Consider the following 21,158-nt stretch of genomic DNA (forward strand, 5'->3'; position numbering starts at 1 on the left):
TCACACCACCTTCTCACAGATCCAGCTGAACTTGAACTTGTCACATGGCCAGTCAGCCCATTTGTCCAAAGGGTCAGAAAAACTAATGCTTATTAGAGCACAGTCATCAGTCAAATCAGGGTCACCATTATCAGGCTGCCCCGCTGCCCAGTAGCTGAAACACAGGAGGACAAGCAGTCAAACCCTGTGGTGAAGACATGGCTCATAGCTACAGTAACTCAGGAAGTCTCACACCAATTAGTCAGAAGAAATGTGATGAGATCTTACGCTGTGGTCAGAGGTGATCCATCCACCCATCTCCAGGTCCCTTCTGTCACTCTGTCTGTCAGACCAAGAAACACCATCGTCTTGTTTAGGCCAACCAGGAATTGCTGTTTGTGGAGAAGTATTTAGAGGGTTCAAGTGATGATAGCAAGGACTGAAGGAGGGTGAGGTTTATAAAGTCTCACACACACACACACACACACACACACACACACACACACACACACACACACACCTGTTCCTCTCTGCTGTTGATGATCACCAGATCAGCTCCTCTCTTCAGACAGTCCTGTCTGCCGTCTTCCCAGGTTTTCTCCTCATTGGAGACGTAGTACCAGTGAGAGTTAAATTCAATCCAGCAAAGAGGAAATATTTCTTCTGCAACAAATCAATACAACACAACATGTGAAGCACTCACACACAACATGATATATAATGATACATAATGATACAACACAACATGTGAAGCACTCACACACAACATGATATGATATGATACATAATGATACAACACAACATGTGAACACTCACACACAACATGATATGATATGATACATAATGATACAACACAACATGTGAAGCACTCACACACAACATGATATGATATGATACATAATGATACAACACAACATGTGAAGCACTCAGAGGCCATTTACACCTGGCACTAACATGCATTTTCTGTGATCAGATTGCAATCAGATTGTGTTTTATCACTTGAAATGCCAGGTGTAAACACCCCCAAAACGCATTGAAGAAGGATTGCAATCTGATCGGCCAAACCACCTCTGGAGGTGGTCAGGGATGCATTGTGTACACATTGAACACAAGTGTAAATGCAATGTGTCCTCTCAATCTGGATACAGCAACTTTATGCGGATTGAGAGGACAACCATTTCTGCAATCTGATTGCAATCAGATTGCAGAAAATGCATGTTAACGCCAGGTGTAAATGGAATCAGGCTGAAGTGATAAAATACAATCTGATTGCAATCTGATGGCAGAAACCACATGTTAGCGCCAGGTGTAAATGGCCTCTGTCACACAACATGATATGATATGATACATAATGATATGATGTTACTTATTCTGGTGAACAGAGTTACTCACCCTGCAGGGTACAGAAACGCTCTCTCAGCATGTTGTTACTGGTCTGTAACTGGTCTCTCTCTTCAGTCAGCATGTTCTTACTGGTCTGTACCTGGTCTCTCTCTTTAGTCACGCGGTTGTAACGGGTCTGCAACTGGTCTCTCTGTTTAGTCAAGCTGTTGTTACTGGTCTGTAACTTGTCTCTCTGTTGTGTCGAGCTGTTGTAACTGGTCTGGTACAGGTCTCTCTCTTTAGTCAGGTTGTTGTTACTGGTCTGTAACTGGTCTCTCTCTTTAGTCAGGTTGTTGTTACTGGTCTGTAACTGGTCTCTCTCTTTAGTCAGGTTGTTGTTACTGGTCTGTAACTGGTCTCTCTCTTTAGTCAGGTTGTTGTTACTGGCCTTTAGCTGGTCTCCCTCCACCGTCATCAGCTCAAGCTTCTGCGCATCTGCATTATCTGGAAGCAATTTTCCAATTTTCAGAGAAAACCATGTTCCTTGAGTTACTCCTACAACGTATGAGGAACTGAGATATCTGTTGCTAAAAAAACAGACACACACATACTTTTTTAAATCTGATTTTTGTTTTGTTTTATGTTTTGATCTGAGTGAAATGTTCTATGGTCTCTGCTGATTCTAAATATAGCTTAATTGTTTGGTTTGACCAAGTAAAACAATTTTATAAGCATTTTACGAAATGTCTATGGAAAATAAATGGCGGATGAAATCTCTTAGTGTGTATGCCTAAACCAGAAGTGGGCATGAGTTTGGTTCTCTATACTACAGAGTCACACAAACAGAAGAAACAAATGTGCATTTGTTTCTTGAAAATTATTTATATTGCATTGTATGTTTTCATGCAAATAAGCTAAAATCTCAGTGTTGTCATTTGTTAACATCTATTGGTGCAAGCTATTTTTAAGATTTTTTCCCTTCTTTTTAGGGGACATAAATGACACGTATGAGGAAATGAGAATAGAATGACACTTACGCACGAAGAGACGCAGAGAGACGTTGAGAGCGACTTGTGTAACACACAGCAGCCCAAAGCTCACCCAGACCAACCTGAACGCTTTTCCATCTGCAGAACAAACGTGGGAAATCAGCTCACAATACATTTTTCACTTAGGCTGCTCAAATACATTAAACGTTTCAGTGTCAAGAAAATGTATCAAGGAAATATAAAATCTTTCACTTCTCTTTCCATATGTTCCTCACCATGTTTCTGGGTGGTCTGCTGATGTCCCTCAACAGAATTAGGCCTCCTCAGATTATCCTCATTGATCTCAATTATTTCAAGTTCATCTCGTCGGACAGACCTCGCCATTCCTGCATCTCTCTGCTTCTGACTTCTGGATCTGACTGTTGTTGTTCTCTGTTAGACTGAACTCTGTCAGTATTTAAACCACATAGGACAGGGAGGAAGTGGCCTGCGTCGAGTTTCGAATCTGCCCACTCGATCAGTTGACTGCTTCTGCTCTGTCATCGTGACATATAGCGGTTTCTTGTTTGAAAAAATGTTCGGTCCAATGTGTGCAGTGGAGGACAATCAATTAGCCAATCAGCGCCACAGGCAGGAGTCAGGACTAGTGATTGGTTGGGGTGGAGGGGCAACATCCACACAAATACATCATATATGTCTGATGTCTGGTGTTTTACACTCTATCTTTGTCCACGCAAAAACAATTTAAAACACCTGTTTATAGAGCTCAACAGGCACGTGACTTTTCGTGATGTAATTTGCCACGGAAGTAAGTTCCTGGTTACCATTTTCTCCATAGACATTTAGATAAATCCAAATATATAACGGGTTTTAAGGCTTGAACCAAGCCAACACGTGATCCAGAGAATCTTGAGTGACCATAAAACACCCGGTTTAAGTGAGAACAAAAAATAACAACGGGGGAAAAAATCGATTTCTTCAACTTGAGCAGATTAGATCCACGCTCTCTTCTCATAAAAGTCAGTACAAAAGTGAGTGCTGCTTTCAAAAGTGAGACAGATCGCGGATTTCAAGCAGAAGAGCAGTGTTGGGAGTAACTAGTTACTATAGGGTACTATAGGGTACTATAGGGTACGGTGGTGCAGTGGTAAGCGCTGTCGCCTCACAGCTCGAAGGTCCTGGGTTCGATTCCCACCTGGGACACTGTGGGCACTGGAGTTGTGACCCCCCCATATCTTCAGTGCCTACTGCCCAGGTGGGCTATCTCGTCGAAAGGGCCTTTCTGTGTGGAGTTTGCATGTTCTCCCCATACCCCCCAGGGGGTTCCTCCGTACATAACCCCCCACTAAAAACATGCAGAAGATCGTCATCCGACCAGTGACGACAACATCGGAAGTTGGTCCAATGAAGGTCCCCGGGCGCTGGAAAGAAATAGCGACCACTGCTCCTGGCCTGCCCCCTGGAGGAAAGGACAAGCCTGGATGGGTCAAATGCAGAGGACATATTTCACCGGCCACCGTCGGCATGAGTGTGTGTACAGTAGTGGCCGCATGCATGTGTTGTAGTGTGTTCGTGTGACAATAAAGACGGGCTGCCGTCTGAAAATCGTTTTTTAATCGTTTTTTTATAGTTACTTACTGTAACTTAATTTTTGCAGTAACTAGTAATCTAATTGCTTTTTCAAATGTAGTAACTCAATTACAATTAAACCTGCCTCGACAGGTACCGTATTCACAGTACAGCGCCAGCCGGCCATGACTAGCCACCTCCACATGTCCACTGCCGGTCGGTCACTCCCGGTCCGTACCTGAAAACCTCCCTCTCACCTGAGGACCACATTAGTTCCCCCATGTGGTTAGAAGCAGGCAACAGAGAGACTTTCTCTCCTCCTGTTTAATAAGTTAGTCATTTCAAATAGTGCTGTCCAACCCACGTACTGTATGTTGACCATCTCACATTAGTTCACTGGAACATTAACGGTTGGACCGTCTGCAACTTTGAACTCAGGAAAGAAATACTACTTGACCATAACCCCCGATATTATTTCACTTAACGAAAGGCATTTGAAACACAATGAAACTATTGATTTACAGGCTTATACTTGGTTTAGTCATAATAACCGTGCTAAACACATAAAGGCAGTTAGGTTTTCTAGTAAGGAACAGACTGTTTGAGTCGTACGAAATTCAGGTAAAGGACAAATGAGTGGAAGTTACTGTATACTGGCACTACAATTTAAAAATATAACTTCTGTGTAGTGTTTTGTTATTTTCACTTGCTATTTACCTGCTGATGGGTCCACAAGATCAACTGGGTCCAATTACTTTTTCACGTCATTAACAGCCCAGATGTACAGTATAGTCTGTCTGATTTGGATGCTGTGTTTCTATGTGGGGACTTTAATAGTCTTATTGGTAGCCTTGATGACTGTATGAGGGACATGGAGAATATCCATATCAGAACTATTTCGACAGCACCGTTAATAACTATGGGGAAACATGAATTGTTTTTGAGAGATGTAAAATGCTGTGTGGTCAATGGTAGAATCGCTTTGAGCAAGAATAATTTCACTTCTGTTTCAGTTCAAGGAAAAAGCGGTAGTTGATGACATTATTGTTCCATATGGAGGCTTAAATAATTGTGTTAGCTTTTATGTTTTCACTCCAAACGAACAAATCTCACTCTCACTGTCCTCATGTTTGTAAAGTTCTCACCGGCTATTCGTGGTGCTAAGGCTCGTGTTCAATTAGTGTATAGTTTTTTTTTTGTCTAAGCATTCCCTTTCAGTGTGTAATAAGCAATCAGCAAAAACCCTACAATACAATAAAGCTGTGGCCATTTGAGTAGCCTGTCTCATGGCCGTAGCCAGGGTTTGAGAAATACCCAGGTCATTGTAGCGTGGTGTGGGGGGTCCTGGGGGGCTGTGCCCCCCCGCCTAGAAAATGTTGTCTATTTTAAATAATAATAAACTTTATTTATATAGCACTTTTCAAAACACAGTTACAAAGTGCTTTACAATAAAAACAGGCAAGACAATTTAAAATGCACAATGAATAAAGCAGGATAGAAACCACATAAATGACCATTAAAAGCCAAAAATGAATCACATTAAGAACAGAAAATAAAATGCCCTAAAATCAAAAAGTAAAATGCTTCAATCTGGTGCAATTTGAGAGCAAAATTAAGAGGCTAGATCTATCAAGAACTACAGACATCATGTTCGATTAATATCCTCTTTACTGTGCTGTTGCTTTACAATGATACAAGAAATAAATGTCTCCCCACATAATATATATTCTGCATACAGGTCACATGGCAGAATACTGCTCAATTAAAGACAATGGCCCATCTACACAAACATCACTTACAGGGGAGTTACTTACCCATTCACTTCAATAGAACTGTCCCCAAAGTCTAGCCCCAATTTAGCCCCAATGCAAAATGTGAACGTTGTGGTGAGTTATGTCTCTTCCCTCTATATACTGTAGCACACAGAGAGGAAGCAAATTGTTGCATTTCTGATCAACTATGTCATATATCATGTTATTTAAGAGGGCTTTAAAACATCAATGACAGATGAAGAGATCTGGGGGCCGGGGCTATTTTTCATGCTATCAGTACTCGGTCACCTCATTTCTTTCTGTGCCTTTCCTTCAATGATTTTGCTCTCCTCAGCCATGGTCAGAGATTGAACACAATTTGACAAAGAGAAAGTATTCACCATGCTTAGAAAAAGACATCTAGACCAGACATCAAGGAAGTGAAACCAACAAGGCACCAAAGCAGGTGAAACCGTGGAGAACATCACCATGGAATCAGGCCCGGTTCCAGAACAAGATGACTAGGGATGCATCCTAGATATGAAGGGGTGCACATGCACGGGCCAACCCGATTTATTTATTTATTATTATTGTTATTTTACTAAAAATAATGCATTTTACCATCATTTCAAATAGAATGATACCAGCCAAGCAAGAATATTTCAAGTGTTTCAAGTGCTTTACTGAAATATTCGGACCATATAATGATAATACAATTATCTCAACCTTAAAAGGTTACATAGGTTCACATTTCACAATTCACATCAAAGAACAAAGAAAAACAACAATTATAATTCAAGTTTAAACAGTAAGGTCCCTATTCTCCCACAGGCCATCGGCGCTATTACGGGCCTTAACCGCAAAAAAACGTGCCTTGCGCCTGTTTCGGGAAAATAGCAATAGGCTTTAGGCTGCCAAATGCGCTTTAGGCCGAATGGGCGTGGCGGAGTCCCTGAATGCGCCGAAGTGGGCGTGTCGGCGCTAAATACCGGCGTACTACTATCTTCCAGCCATCTTCCGACCTGGCCTACTTTTAGCGCTTTGCGCTTTTGAAAAGCAGGCCTAAAGCAGGATTCTGTGCACCGGGGACAGGAAAGTGAATGGAGAATACAATATATAGAAAAAAATACTTTAGAATACAATAGAATATAAGATTGCAACCCTTCTCAGGCTTTGGGTGAAGCTGTAATGCAGTTTCATAAATTTAGTTTAGGCTATCATAATAATCCCCATTTATGTGTAATATAGCTCTACGTTTTATTACCCCCCCCCCCCCCCCCCCCCGAAATTAGCTAGGCTACTAATATTACTAATATTCCTAATTAATATGTATTATTATTTCATTCAGATAATTGACATTATAGGCATGTATATCGTTTAATGTGAGAGAAAGGGAGAGAGAAAGAAAGAGAGAGAGGAACTGGATAAACTGTTGTGTAGCGCTTCTTCAAACCCCACTCTTCATTACAGCTATTCATTACAGAATTGTCTGTTGTATTTATTTTTTCTGTGTGCAAAGCATAGAAAGTTATAATTATTTCCAAATGTTTCCCCCGTCTGTGGCAGCGGAGCTGTCCGAGGTGCTGAACAAGCGCAGCGCATAGACGGCCACCTGGGGCGGCTCACTCAGGCGGTCCAGGACTGGGCGCGGGGCGTCGGCGGGGTAATTCTCCTCCCCAAACAGTGCGCGATGGTACATTTGAACCTGAATGGATAGATGAATAAACAACTTAAGTAAAGAGTTGTTTTGTAGCTATTCAAAATGAATGGTGGACAGATATATCACCTGATTCGCCAGCACCATCTTCTCCTCAGCTGTGAATTTAGTGGATCGGTTTTGGTCTGCCATATTGATCACACTGCGCCAGCTGCTGCCAATCTGGCTTTTAAAGCCCCTCTGATTGATTACTGAAGATTTTATTGAGAATGAACATATTTGTCAGAGCCTGTGGGCAGGGGGTGGGGGGGACGCATATATAGGCCAAATAAAATACTATTACTCAATAATAAAATCCTGTAAATTAAATAGAATTAAGTTATCAGATCCAGTAAAAGTGATAGGTGTCATTCAGAGGATGTTGCATCGTGCAGTGGGGGAGGAGAGATAAAACGATATCATTCTGGCCAAACTTTCATCTAATCTCATGACATCCAGCCATAGGCAATATTTTTTTCTATCAGATGCATTTAGAAATTATTTTCACTTTGGTCTTGCTATAGTGTAGCGTATTTACATGCTTGCAGTATTTTAACTGCAGTTAGATTGGTTTGAGAAGCATAATAATATGGAATAATAGCCTATATATGGAGATAGACAGACCGGATGAAGGGAGGGGGGGGCGGCGGAGCCCTTGGCTTTGTCTGGTTTTACCGGATTTGTCCAGGAATTGGAGCTTAAAAGGCAAGCGTGTGTCTCTTCCCTGCAATTCTCCAATGAGCGGACAATGCATAATTTTACGCTTAAAAGGCGTGGTTATAATGGTTGAGGCTGAGTTTAGCGCCGATACCAAGATATCAAGTGCGCCTTTCCACGCCCACTGCTTTGCGCTGCGGCTGGCGCTCGGCCTAGAAACTGCGCCGCTGCAACGATAGAGCCCTAAGTGTGCAGCTGCAGCATTTATTTAAAAAAATATATATATGTATATATATTTTTTTTTACCACTTTTCAACTGAGCATGCAGACAGTTAAAATAAGGGTGCAATGCGTGCTTTTGCACCCCTGTAAAACCGGGCCTGCATGGAATCGATGAGATGTAGTAGATTCACAAAACTAAACCTTACGTTTCAGTTTCAGGACAAACTGTCACTTTCTTGACATGCATAGTTATCTTTTAAATTGACAAAATGTAACGTGTACCCCGTGGCACAATTCAAACGGGATCAAAAAAGCATCGTCTATTCTATTTATTTTGCAATGTCTGTTTTCTTATTGTGCAAATAAACCCTCAAAGCATTCTCGTTTGTTAACATACGATATTGGTGGAACCTATTTTTTGTATTTCTTTTTTTGTATTCTTTAACAAATTATGCTTTTAAAAATGTACGGGGACAAAAGTGGTCATTAAAAAAAAGTGGTGGGGACATGTCCCCAGTGTAAATATGACTCATGAGTGAATGTAAATGTGTTAATATTCCCATGACCTAGAGATTGAAAATGTTATTTTATAATGTTATAAGTGTGAACTGGTTAGGATGTTAGGAAGTTACCCCTCAGTGTTATGAGGAGTTTTACAGCCCTTTGAATGTGTCCCAGGACACATCAATAAGTCATGTGTCCTGAGACTCATACAAAAATGTATTATAAAAACAAAAAAACAAACGTACTGTATATTGTACTAGCAAAAGAAAAAAGAAGTAGTTTAGAATCAAAAGTAGTTTCTTACGTCTATAGAGGTTTATTTAAAAAGTTAATTAGTTTTTAATAAAAAACATAGACTTAAATTTTAAAGGCCTTGGTGAAAGCTACTGACCATTACTTCAAGATAAAGATATTCATTATGGTCTTGGTTGGATTTATATAACGCTTTTCAAGGCACCCAACGCTCTTTACATATCGGGGTGGGTGAGTGGGGAACTCATCCACCACCATCGATATTTCAGTATTGATTGAAGTGTAATTACTAGATTTGTATTAAAATTAATGTGTTTTACAATTGTTTACTTACACGCGCATATTCAGCATGGCTGTATTGGGACAATGTTTGTGCCAAAAAAAAGCGTATTTCACTATTTTGCTATAAAAATGTTAATTCCCTCCCCCAGCCTATCAGAGGACTCACCTTCACTCCCCACTTTTAAATCCTGACTCAAAACCTACCTGTTCTCCCCAAGCTTACAACCTTCCCTACCCTTAACCACCTCTTCCTACCTCACCTCCTCCCCTTTTCCCCACCTCCCTCTCTTCTGTCTGGCCCCTGTCCCTCCCACACACTCCCCCCCCCCCCCCTCTGTTTCCATATATCCCTGATCCATGTGTTAACTGTTACTTACTAACTAACGTATCTGTTGCCTTGTTTTCTATGTACTCATACTGTGTCAGCATCTTTGGGTCATTGAAAAGCACTTTATAAAATAAATGAATTATAATATAATATATTATATTAATATATTAATATATTATTATTATTATTATTATTATTAACTATTGGCTATGTGGTCATGGCAACTGATCCCAGTTTTGGCACACCTGTAAAATCTACTAGAACACTCTTGCACCCCTTTGGCTCCAAGACATTTAGGTAAATCTTTAACAAAAGCTTTTACAAAGCTGCATTATTGAGGAAGTGTCACACCACCTTCTCACAGATCCAGCTTTGCTCCCACTTGTCACATGAGTAGTCAGACCATTTGTTCAAAGGGTTAGAAAAACCAAAGTCTAGTCGAACACAGTCCTCAGTTATCAAATCAGGGTGATCGTCTCTGTGCTGGCCACCATCATCAGGCTGCCCCGCTCCCCAGTAGCTGAAACACAGGAGGACAAGCAGTCAAACCCTGTGGTGAAGACATGGCTCATAGCTACAGTAACTCAGGAAGTCTCACACCAATTAGTCAGAAGAAATGTGATGAGATCTTACTCTGTGGTCAGAGGTGATCCATCCACCCATCTCCAGGTCCCTTCTGTCACTCTGTCTGTCAGACCAATAAACGCCGTCTTGTTTAGGCCAACCAGGAATTGCTGTTTGTGGAGAAGTATTTAGAGGGTTCAAGTGATGATAGCAAGAACTGAAGGAGGGTGAGGTTTATAAAGTCTCACACACACACACACACACACACACACACACACACACACACACACACACACACACACACACACACACACACACCTGTTCCTCTCTGCTGTTGATGATCACCAGATCAGCTCCTCTCTTCAGACAGTCCTGTCTGCTGTCTTCCCAGGTCTTCTTCTCATTGGAGACGTAGTACCAGTGAGAGTTAAATTCAATCCAGCAAAGAGGAAATATTTCTTCTGCAACAAATCAATACAACACAACATGTGAAGCACTCACACACAAAATTATATGATATGATACATAATGATATGATGTTACTTATTCAATACAACACGTGAAGCACTCACACACAAAATGATAACTATGTGAACCGCCTTCATTGAATGATAATGATGTTACTTATAGAGAACTGCAGGAATGAGTCTGGAAGTATACTTCCGGGTTCGTCGTGGGAAAAGTGAATGGAGATTTAACATGGGGGTTTCACTTAAATGCATAAAAGAAGGTCTGTGGTTAACAAAAGTTTATGGGAACGTGAATCTGGGTTCAGCAGGATAATCTTCACAAATGTGAATAACTTTTATGACTTTTGGAACGTAAATGTGTTGTGTTTTTACGCGATTTTTAGAAAACCTTCAAAAGGCATAAAAGTGATAAAGTCAAAGTCGGACGGACAAACCCATCTTTATTGTCACGCGACAAGAAAGGTCCTTTCACGAGATAGCCCACCTGGGCAGTGGGCGCTGGCGACATGGGGGGAGGGGACACCCTCAGCGCCCACAGCGTCCCAGGCGGGAATCGAACCCAGGACCTTTTAGTTGTGAGGTGACAGCGCTACCACTGCGCCACCGTGGCCCCCAACTTTAACGTTTGTGAATATTATCCTGCTGAACCCAAATTCGCATTCCCATAAACATTTGTTAACCACAGACCTTATGACGCATTTAAGTGAAATTCCCATTCTAAAACCCCATAGACTTTTCCACTGACAAACCAAAATAACCAATTTCTGGTTAAACCTACAAAAATATGTCATCCCTGTGGTACTCTATTGTGAACAGAGATACTCACCCTGGGTACAGAAACGCTCTCTCAGCTCTCTCATGTTGTTACTGGTCCGTAACTGGTCTCTCTGTTTAGTCAAGCTGTTGTAACTGGTCTGCAACTGGTCTCTCTCTTTAGTCAGGTTGTTGTAACTGGTCTGTAACTGGTCTCTCTGTTTAGTCAAGCTGTTGTAACTGGTCTGTAACTGGTCTCTCTCTTTAGTCAGGTTGTTGTAACTGGTCTGTAACTGGTCTCTCTGTTTAGTCAAGCTGTTGTAACTGGTCTGTAACTGGTCTCTCTCTTTAGTCAGGTTGTTGTAACTGGTCTGTAACTGGTCTCTCTCTTTAGTCATGCTGTTGTAACTGGTCTGTAACTGGTCTCTCTCTTTAGTCAAGCTGTTGTAACTGGTCTGTAACTGGTCTCTCTCTTTAGTCAAGCTGTTGTAACTGGTCTGTAACTGGTCTCTCTGTTTAGTCAAGCTGTTGTAACTGGTCTGTAACTGGTCTCTCTGTTTAGTCAAGCTGTTGTAACTGGTCTGTAACTGGTCTCTCTCTTTAGTCAGGTTGTAGTTACTGTCCTTTAGCTTGTCTCTCTCTTTAGTAAGCATGTTGTTACTGGTCTGTAACTGGTCTCTCTCTTTAGTGAGCATGTTGTAACTGGTCTGTAACTGGTCTCTCTCTTTAGTCAGGTTGTTGTTACTGGCCTTTAGCTCGTCTCTCTCTTTAGTAAGCATGTTGTTACTGGTCTGTAACTGGTCTCTCTCTTCAGTCAGAATGTTCGTACTGGTCTGGTACAGGTCTCTTTCTTTAGTCAGGTTGTTGTTACTGGTCTGTAACTGGTCTCTCTCTTTAGTCAGGTTGTTGTTACTGGCCTTTAGCTGGTCTCTCTCCACCGTCATCAGCTCAAGTTTCTGCATATCTGAATGATCTGAAAGCAATTGTCAGAGAAAACCGTGTTGCTCCTACAATGTTTGAGGAACTGAGATATCCGTTGCTCTTGCCAGTAAACAAGCATAAGGCAAAGTCGTCACTTTGTGTTGAACAGTGGTGGGGACATAAGGGCAAATCATTTTTATATTTATTTTTAATTTTTTAATGGTCTTCAGCATACATTTATCAAGGTCAAACAACATCATGGGAGTTTGAGTTCTCACCTAGAGTGACTCAACACAGTGAGGTGAGATGTTTCTGATAGCTTAGCTCCAGCATGCACAGTGTGACATGAAATGAGAATGGAATGACACTTACGCACGATGAGGTGCACAGAGACGTTGACAGCGACTTGTGTAGTAAGACACAGCAGCCCAAAGCTCACCCAGACCAGCCTAAACGCTTTTCCCTCTGCAGAACAAACGTGGAAAATCAGCTCACAATACATTTTTCACTTAGGCTGCTCAAATACATTAAACGTTTCAGTGTCAAGAAAATGTATCAAGGAAATCTGAAATCTTTCCATATGTTCCTCACCATGTTTCTGGGTGGCCTGCTGATGTCCCTCAACAGAATTAGGCCTCCTCAGATGATCCTCATTGAGCTCCATTATTTCAAGTTCATCTTGTCGGACAGACCTCGCCATTCCTGCATCTCTCTGCTTCTGACTTCTGGATCTGTTGTTTTTCTCTTTAAGACTGAACTCTGTCAGCATTTAAACCACATAGGGCAGGGAAAAAGTTTCCTGCATCCAGAGTTTCGAATCCGCCCTGTAATGGAGATCCGGTAGGACCTTCTGCTTGTAACCATTTTGTGGCGGAGAGGTCGCTGACCTCCTCGTAGAAGAATCCCTATTGACCATCCACTGCTCATAACTCACACTTTGTTCCACTTCCTCGAGGGGACTTCCTGATCGTTGGTTAGCAGAGGATCCTTGGTCGTTGGATAAATCGCCTCGGACTCGTAGTTGGTAACATGCATTGTTGTCTCAGGGTTACCTGTCAAGGTGTGATGAAGGTCCCACCTGCCCAAATCCTGCTCACCAACTGGATACCTGTGTTGGCAAGCACCTCCGTTTCCCCCTTGGGAATCACCATCCACGGATTGAAATTTGTCTGCAAAAATGCTCTACACACCGCAGCTGTAGCCAGAGCCCCAGAGGCTAATGACCTTGAGTAGGCTATAAGCCCCAGAGGCTAATGGCCTTGAGTAGGCTATAAGCACCAGAGGCTAATGACCTTGAGTAGGCTATAAGCACCAGAGGCTATGAATTGCTCGAGGCATGTGCAATTTCCATAACTACAGCCATGGCGCATCATCTCCATAGTGTCCACCCTAGGAATTGAGGGCGTGAGATTGCTAGTAATAATCTTATAATTTAATTTTCCTTATAACCATTGAACACTGCAGCTGTGCAGTATTGTAGCTTTTCTGCTGTTTACTCATTAAAATAAAATGATCCTTAAATTGTCTTGCCAGTGTGGAGCATCATCACCAATCATCAAATCAATTCACCAAATGTCAGCATGAATTATCAATATTAAACTTCAATGAACCACTAACTATATATCTGGTCCTATGAATCTTTGTGTCCTTCATGTACCTTTACTTACCTTCTTTACAATGCATGCACTTATTCAGCCCTTCATATCATATTCATAGTTACAAACATTGACACCTGGAAGCTGCCCAGTACAGCCACAGTTTTCTGTCACTGCTCACTGTTGGCCAGTTCCAGCTCCACTGTCTGCAACTGAAGGTGTGCCTTGCTCAAGGGTACCTCAGCAGTTGAGGGAGGAGAGGGTGTTTCTCAGTCACTTTGCTCACCCATACATGTATTTTCCCAGCTGGGATTTTGGACTGGCCGTCCTCTGGCCACAACTTTCAGTCTTTTAGCTATTTAGCTGTTTAGTTATCACCGCCTCATTCACATAAGAGTGTAGACTCCTCCTTGGTTTTTGCACCAACACAACAGTAGCCTACAGGAGCTGTACCAAGAGAAGCTTCAGAAAGAATCCACTGCAGAGCAGATCCTGAATGAATCCAGTTAAGTGACTTAACACAATGGTGATTGAGCCTATGGCCCATTGGAAGCCTTTGCATTTTCAGTATTGCAGCATTTATGAACTTGGTTACTGTGGTGACACAGGGTGGGCGGAGCTAACACAATAGACTCACTCTGTAGGTTACTGTGGTGACAGGGTGGGCGGAGCTAACACAATAGACTCACTCTGTAGGTTACTGTAGGTTCACAGGGTGGGCGGAGCTAACACAATAGACTCACTCTGTAGGTTACTGTAGGTTCACAGGGTGGGCGGAGCTAACACAATAGACTCACTCTGTAGGTTACTGTAGGTTCACAGGGTGGGCGGAGCTAACACAATAGACTCACTCTGTAGGTTACTGTAGGTTCACAGGGTGGGCGGAGCTAACACAACAGACTCACTCTGTAGGTTACTGTAGGTTCACAGGGTGGGCGGAGCTAACACAATAGACTCACTCTGTAGGTTACTGTGGTGACAGGGTGGGCGGAGCTAACACAATAGACTCACTCTGTAGGTTACTGTAGGTTCACAGGGTGGGCGGAGCTAACACAATAGACTCACTCTGTAGGTTACTGTAGGTTCACAGGGTGGGCGGAGCTAACACAATAGACTCACTCTGTAGGTTACTGTAGGTTCACAGGGTGGGCGGAGCTAACACAATAGACTCACTCTGTAGGTTACTGTAGGTTCACAGGGTGGGCGGAGCTAACACAATAGACTCACTCTGTAGGTTACTGTGGTGACACAGGGTGGGCGGAGCTAACACAATAGACTCACTCTGTAGGTTACTGTGGTGACACAGGGTGGGCGGAGCTAACACAATAGACTCACTCTGCAGGTTACTGTAGGTTCACAGGGTGGGCGGAGCTAACACAACAGACTGTAGGTTACTGTAGGTTCCCGACAACTCTTGTGTGAAGTAGGATAACAAGCTACTTTTTTACGGTCTCTGCTCGCATTACTGGTGGTTACTATGGCCGAACAAACTGAGTAATGTCACATAATAACAGTTTGCATCTCACCTGCAATTACCACTCATCGCCAATAGTGTCACTCAAGAGAACAAAACTGAAATATCACTTTAATGGTAGCCTGTTTATTTATTTGTTATTAAAAGGATCCCCATTAGCTGCCGCCTAGACGACAGCTAGTCCTCCTAGGGTCCAAGACAAAATATACATTACATGACACACAATGATTAAAATGCAAAAACTCAAGAGTAAAAGAATAAAAGACAGAATGAGCAACAAATCTAAGCTAAGACAAACATTAGCATGGTCAGCTAGCTATCTGTGGTTTGCTATGATTTACTGCCAACAAAATAGACTGTGAAATTAAAAGCCGTGCCAGTGAATGTCAGCTTTGTGCTGTTTTTGATTTGGACAGTTTTTGAAACATGTGGGATTCATTTATTTCATCATCATCATCGTCATCATCATCGTCATCATCATCATCGTCTATTTTGATTTATGAAAAGTATTAATACTATTACTAGGCATAGACACATACACACCATTCAAGCAGCCTAGTACTAGTAGCCTATTAATATGTGTAACTGAAATGAAAATGTATCGGAGTGCATTAAACGATTGAATATGTAAATAAAAAAGGATAATGTGATTAACATTTTCCATAATCAATAACTAACACAGTTTTTGGTTGATACTACCGTGTCTCCAACCTTGACATCAAAGCCAGGTGATCTACTCAATTTTTACCTTGGTCCCAAAGTGAATAGACTCTGTCTTACCTAAGTGGAGAGAGAACCTATTATCTGAGAGCCATTTACTTATAGTCTCCAATTCTGCATTCAGACAGCTAGGGCGGGGCAATATAATCGATACGGCAATATATCGCGATATTTTATTTCCTGATACTGTATCGATATTTCGACGCCAAGTATCGATATTATTATTATTATTATTATTATTATTTTATTTTTTTGCAGGCCATGCCATGCCAGGTCTCTGCATCTGGTGATTCCCACCCCTAATCGATACTGTATCGATATTTCCCATATCGATGTATTTGCACAGCCGTGTGGTCAGTGACACAATAAGAATACTTTTTATGTCAGTGCCTTCAGTAACACACTCAACACTCAGTAGTTTTGACTCAATTTGTCCACTAAGTTACCAGTATAAAGTGATGTACATATTATTACACTACATGGGTGGTACACATTGTGTTGTATTTTTAGCTCTATTATTTAATTTTGAGTAAATTGTCTAGAGTATTGCAATGTATCGCAATGTATCGTGATACAATCGTATCGCGACCCATGTATCGTGATACGTATCGTATCGTGAGGTCCTTGCCAATACCCAGCCCTACAGACAGCTCTCCATGCCCTTATCCTTTGAACATGTATGCACAGTGTGACATGAAACACTGCCACCTCTGGCTGTGCAGTGTAAGCAGAAGGCAATCAACAGGCTTAATTTATTTCGGATGAGACTATAACTCCTCCCTTCATAGTGATTTTAGACAGTGTAATATGGAGATCGGTAGTAGATAATTTACAGCCAGGGGAAAATATTGCATAATGGCATATCAAAAGGGCATAGCCTAGGCCAGTGGTTCTCAAATGGGGGTCCGGGGACCCCCAGGGGTCCGTGGCACTTTGCCAGGGGGTACACGAAAAGTTTTCAGGAAAATAAAATCTTTTTCTTTTTTGTGTGCAAAAGCTTCATAGTGCAACGAAAATATTGTATGCTTTAAATCTAGAATTGTTCATGGATTACATTCTAATCTAGCAAACCTATACATTTAAAAGTCAATCACGTTACCGTGGAAACAATTAAGCTTAGCCCAAAATCACAAATCCGAATGAGGGGGTGCCCGGTATATTTTCTATCTTGTAAGGGGTCCTTGGCTGAAACACATTTGAGAACCTCTGCTCTAGGCTACTACAGATTAGACTATAAAATACTCTGCATAAAACGCACAACAACGTCGACCACACAAGTACAGTCATAAACATCACATCCACAGCTGCAACAGCATGTCAATCAAACAATAATATCGTAGAAAGCAGCAGTGCATGTCAGTCAGCCCAGACATAACAATATCCAATATCACTGCCCTAAAATATGACAAACTAACACAACTGAAGGAATAACGTTACCTTTTTTTTTCTATTTACATTACAATGTCTGTTTTCTTATTGTGCAAATAAACCCTCAAAGCATTCTCATTTGTTTGTTAACATATTGGTGCAAGCTATTTTTTGTATTTCTTTTTGTATTTTGAGAACATTGTATGAGAACATTGTATTTTGAACAAATTATGCTTTTAAAAATTGATGGGGACAAAAGCGGTCATAAAAAAGTGATGGGGACATGTCCCCAGTGTAAATATGGATCATGGGTGAATGTAAATATGTTAATATGCCCATGGCCTAGAGATTGAAAATGATATTTTATAATGTTACGAGTGTGAACTGGTTAGGATGAACTCTGATAGTCAGGCTGCTGCTGGCTGAAGTTAACCCTCAGTGTTACCGGAGTCCTCTCTGAACTTCCCTACAGCCGTGCAGCAATCTCTGACAATGTGCCTAAAAGACTAATTTGAAAGGAATGGAAGTCCTCTTCACCTTCTTTTCAGGTGTGGCTGATGGACATGATCTCTGTTATACAGTTGGAGAAGCTGAGGTCCCTGAGAGCCAACATGCTTAGAAGGTTCTCAAATAGGGGACCCCTTTTTGTCTTACTTTGACCAAGTGAAGAATGACTAGTGACTGAGGTTAGGGGTGATAGACTGCTTACCTGGATGGTTTTCCATGGAGCCCTTTCGTAGGATCCCATGCATAATATCTTGTACGAGCACATAAGCACCTTATGGGGCTGGTAGCACCACGTTACAATACTAAATGTCAAAGATGTGTTTTCTTTCTTTTCCTGTGTCTGAGCTTGTTTGTCTTGTTTGTTTATTGTTCTGTAAAAATTTTGAAATATATATATATATATTATATATATATAAAAATCTGTGTTATGAGGAGTTTGCTATGTGGTCATGGCAACTGATCCAAGTTTGACACTCCTGTAAAATCTACTCTTGCACTCTTACTCTAAACACTCTTGCTACCACGTTGGCTCCAAGACATTTAGGTAAATCTTTAACAAAAGCTTTTACAAAGCTGCATTATTGAGGAAGTGTCACACCACCTTCTCACAGATCCAGCTTTGCTTCCACTTGTCACATGGCCAGTCAGCCCAACTGTTCAAAATCCTAGAAAAAATCATGCTTATTAGACCACAGTCGTGAGTCCAATCAGGGTGAGTTGCTCTGCTCAGGTCACCATTATCAGGCTCCCCGGATAGCCAGTAGCTGAAACACAGGAGGACAAGCAGTCAAACCCTGTGGTGAAGACATGGCCCATAGCTACAGTAACTCAGGAAGTCTCACACCAATTAGTCAGAAGAAATGTGATGAGATCTTACGCTGTGGTCAGAGGTGATCCATCCACCCATCTCCAGGTCCCTTCTGTCACTCTGTCTGTCAGACCAATAAACGCCGTCTTGTTTAGGCCAACCAGGAATTGCTGTTTGTGGAAAAGTATTTAGAGGGTTCAAGTGATGATAGCAAGAACTGAATGAGGGTGAGGTTTATTAAGTCACACACACACACACACACACACACACACACACACACACACACACACACACACACCTGTTCCTCTCTGCTGTTGACGACCACCAGATCAGCTCCTCTCTTCAGACAGTCCTGTCTGCCGTCTTCCCAGGTCTTCTTCTCATTGGAGACGTAGTACCAGTGAGAGTTAAATTCAATCCAGCAAAGAGGGAATATTTCTTCTGCAACAAATCAATACAACACAACATGTGAAGCACTCACACACAAAATGATATGATATGATACATAATGATACAACACAACATGTGAAGCACTCACACACAACATGATATGATATGATACATAATGATACAACACAACATGTGAAGCACTCACACACAACATGATATGATATGATACATAATGATACAACACAACATGTGAAGCACTCACACACAACATGATATGATTTGATACATAATGATACAACACAACATGTGAAGCACTCACACACAACATGATATGATTTGATACATAATGATACAACACAACATGTGAACACTCACACACAACATGATATGATATGATACATAATGATACAACATGTGAAGCACTCACACACAACATGATATGATATGATACATAATGATACAACACAACATGTGAAGCACTCACACACAACATGATATGATATGATACATAATGATACAACACAACATGTGAAGCACTCACACACAACATGATATTATATGATACATAATGATATGATGTTACTTATTCTGGTGAACAAGAGCTACTCACCCTGGGTACAGGAACGCTCTCTCAGCGTGTTGTTACTGGTCTGTAACTGGTCTCTCGGTTTAGTCAGGTTGTTGTTACTGGTCTGTAACTGGTCTCTCTCTTTAGTGAGCATGTTGTTACTGGTCTGTTGCTGGTCTCTCTCTTTAGTGAGCATGTTGTTACTGGTCTGTAACTGGTCTCTCTCTTTAGTGAGCATGTTGTTACTGGTCTGTATCTCATCTCTCTGTTTGGTCAAGTTGTTGTAACCGGTCTGTAACTGGTCTCTCTCTTCAGTCAGAATGTTCATACTGGTCTGGTACAGGTCTCTCTCTTTAGTCAGGTTGTTGTTACTGGCCTTTAGCTGGTCTCTCTCCACCGTCATCAGCTCAAACTTCTGCATATCTGAATGATCTGAAAGCAATTTTCAGAGAAAACCGTGTTGTTCCTACAATGTTTGAGGAACTGAGATATCCGTTGCTCTTGCCAGTAAACAAGCAGAAGGCAAAGTCGTCACTTTGTGTTGAACAGTGGTGGGGACATAAGGGCAAATCATTTTTATATTTATTTTAAAAATTTTAATGGTCTTCAGTATACATTTATCAAGGTCAAACATCATCACCTAGAGTGACTCAACAGTGTGGTGAGATGTTTTTGATAGCCTAGCACCTGCACCGTTTGCACAGTGTGACATGAAACTCACACCTCTTTCAGATTTTTTCCCATAAATGACACATATGAGGAAATGTGAATGACACTTACGCACGATGAGACGCAGAGAGACGTTGAGAGCGACTTGTGTAACCCACAGCAGCCCAAAGCTCACCCAGACCAACCTGAACACTTTTCCCTCTGCAGAACGAACGTGGAAAATCAGCTCACAATACATTTTTCACTTAGGCTGCTCAAATACATTAAACATTTCAGTGTCAAGAAAATGTATCAAGGAAATATAAAATCTTTCATTTCTCTTTCCATATGTTCCTCACCATGTTTCTGGGTGGTCTGCTGATGTCCCTCAACAGAATTAGGCCTCCTCAGATGATCCTCGTCGACCTCCATTATTGCAAGTTCATCTTGTCGGACATACCTCGCCATTCCTGCATCTCTCTGCTTCTGACTTCTGGGTCTGTTGTTTTTCTCTTTAAGACTGAACTCTGTCAGCATTTAAACCACATAGGGCAGGGAAAAAGTTTCCTGCGTCCAGAGTTTCGAATCCGCCCACTCAATGAGTTGACTGCTTCTGGTCTGGCATTGTGACATATAGCGGTTGCTTGTTTGAAAAAATGTTCAGTCCAATGCGTGCAGTGGAGGACATTATCAATTAGCCAATCAGCGCCACAGTGATTGGTTGTGTCAGTGATTGGTTGGGGTGGAGGGGCAACATCCACACAAATACATCGTATATGTCTGATGTCTGGTGTTTTACCATATCTCTTTGTCCACATGA

At 41.6% G+C, this 21,158-nt stretch overlaps 1 protein-coding gene across 1 annotated transcript; it reads right to left on the reverse strand.

The window, feature by feature from the left end:
* Positions 1-20,770, reverse strand: LOC310791187 (uncharacterized protein; the record flags this gene model as incomplete). Its single annotated transcript, XM_083652872.1, has 8 exons — positions 1-154; positions 268-371; positions 500-642; positions 1,372-1,797; positions 11,455-12,303; positions 19,811-20,122; positions 20,471-20,560; positions 20,698-20,770. The coding sequence occupies 8 exons, from the start codon at positions 20,768-20,770 to the stop codon at positions 1-3; spliced, it is 2,151 nt and encodes a 716-aa protein (XP_083508998.1).
* Positions 20,771-21,158: the final 388 nt, after the last annotated feature.

This window comes from Poromitra crassiceps (genome assembly GCF_964638095.1).
Source record: "Poromitra crassiceps genome assembly, chromosome: 16".
In the NCBI taxonomy this organism is placed as follows: domain Eukaryota; kingdom Metazoa; phylum Chordata; class Actinopteri; order Beryciformes; family Melamphaidae; genus Poromitra; species Poromitra crassiceps.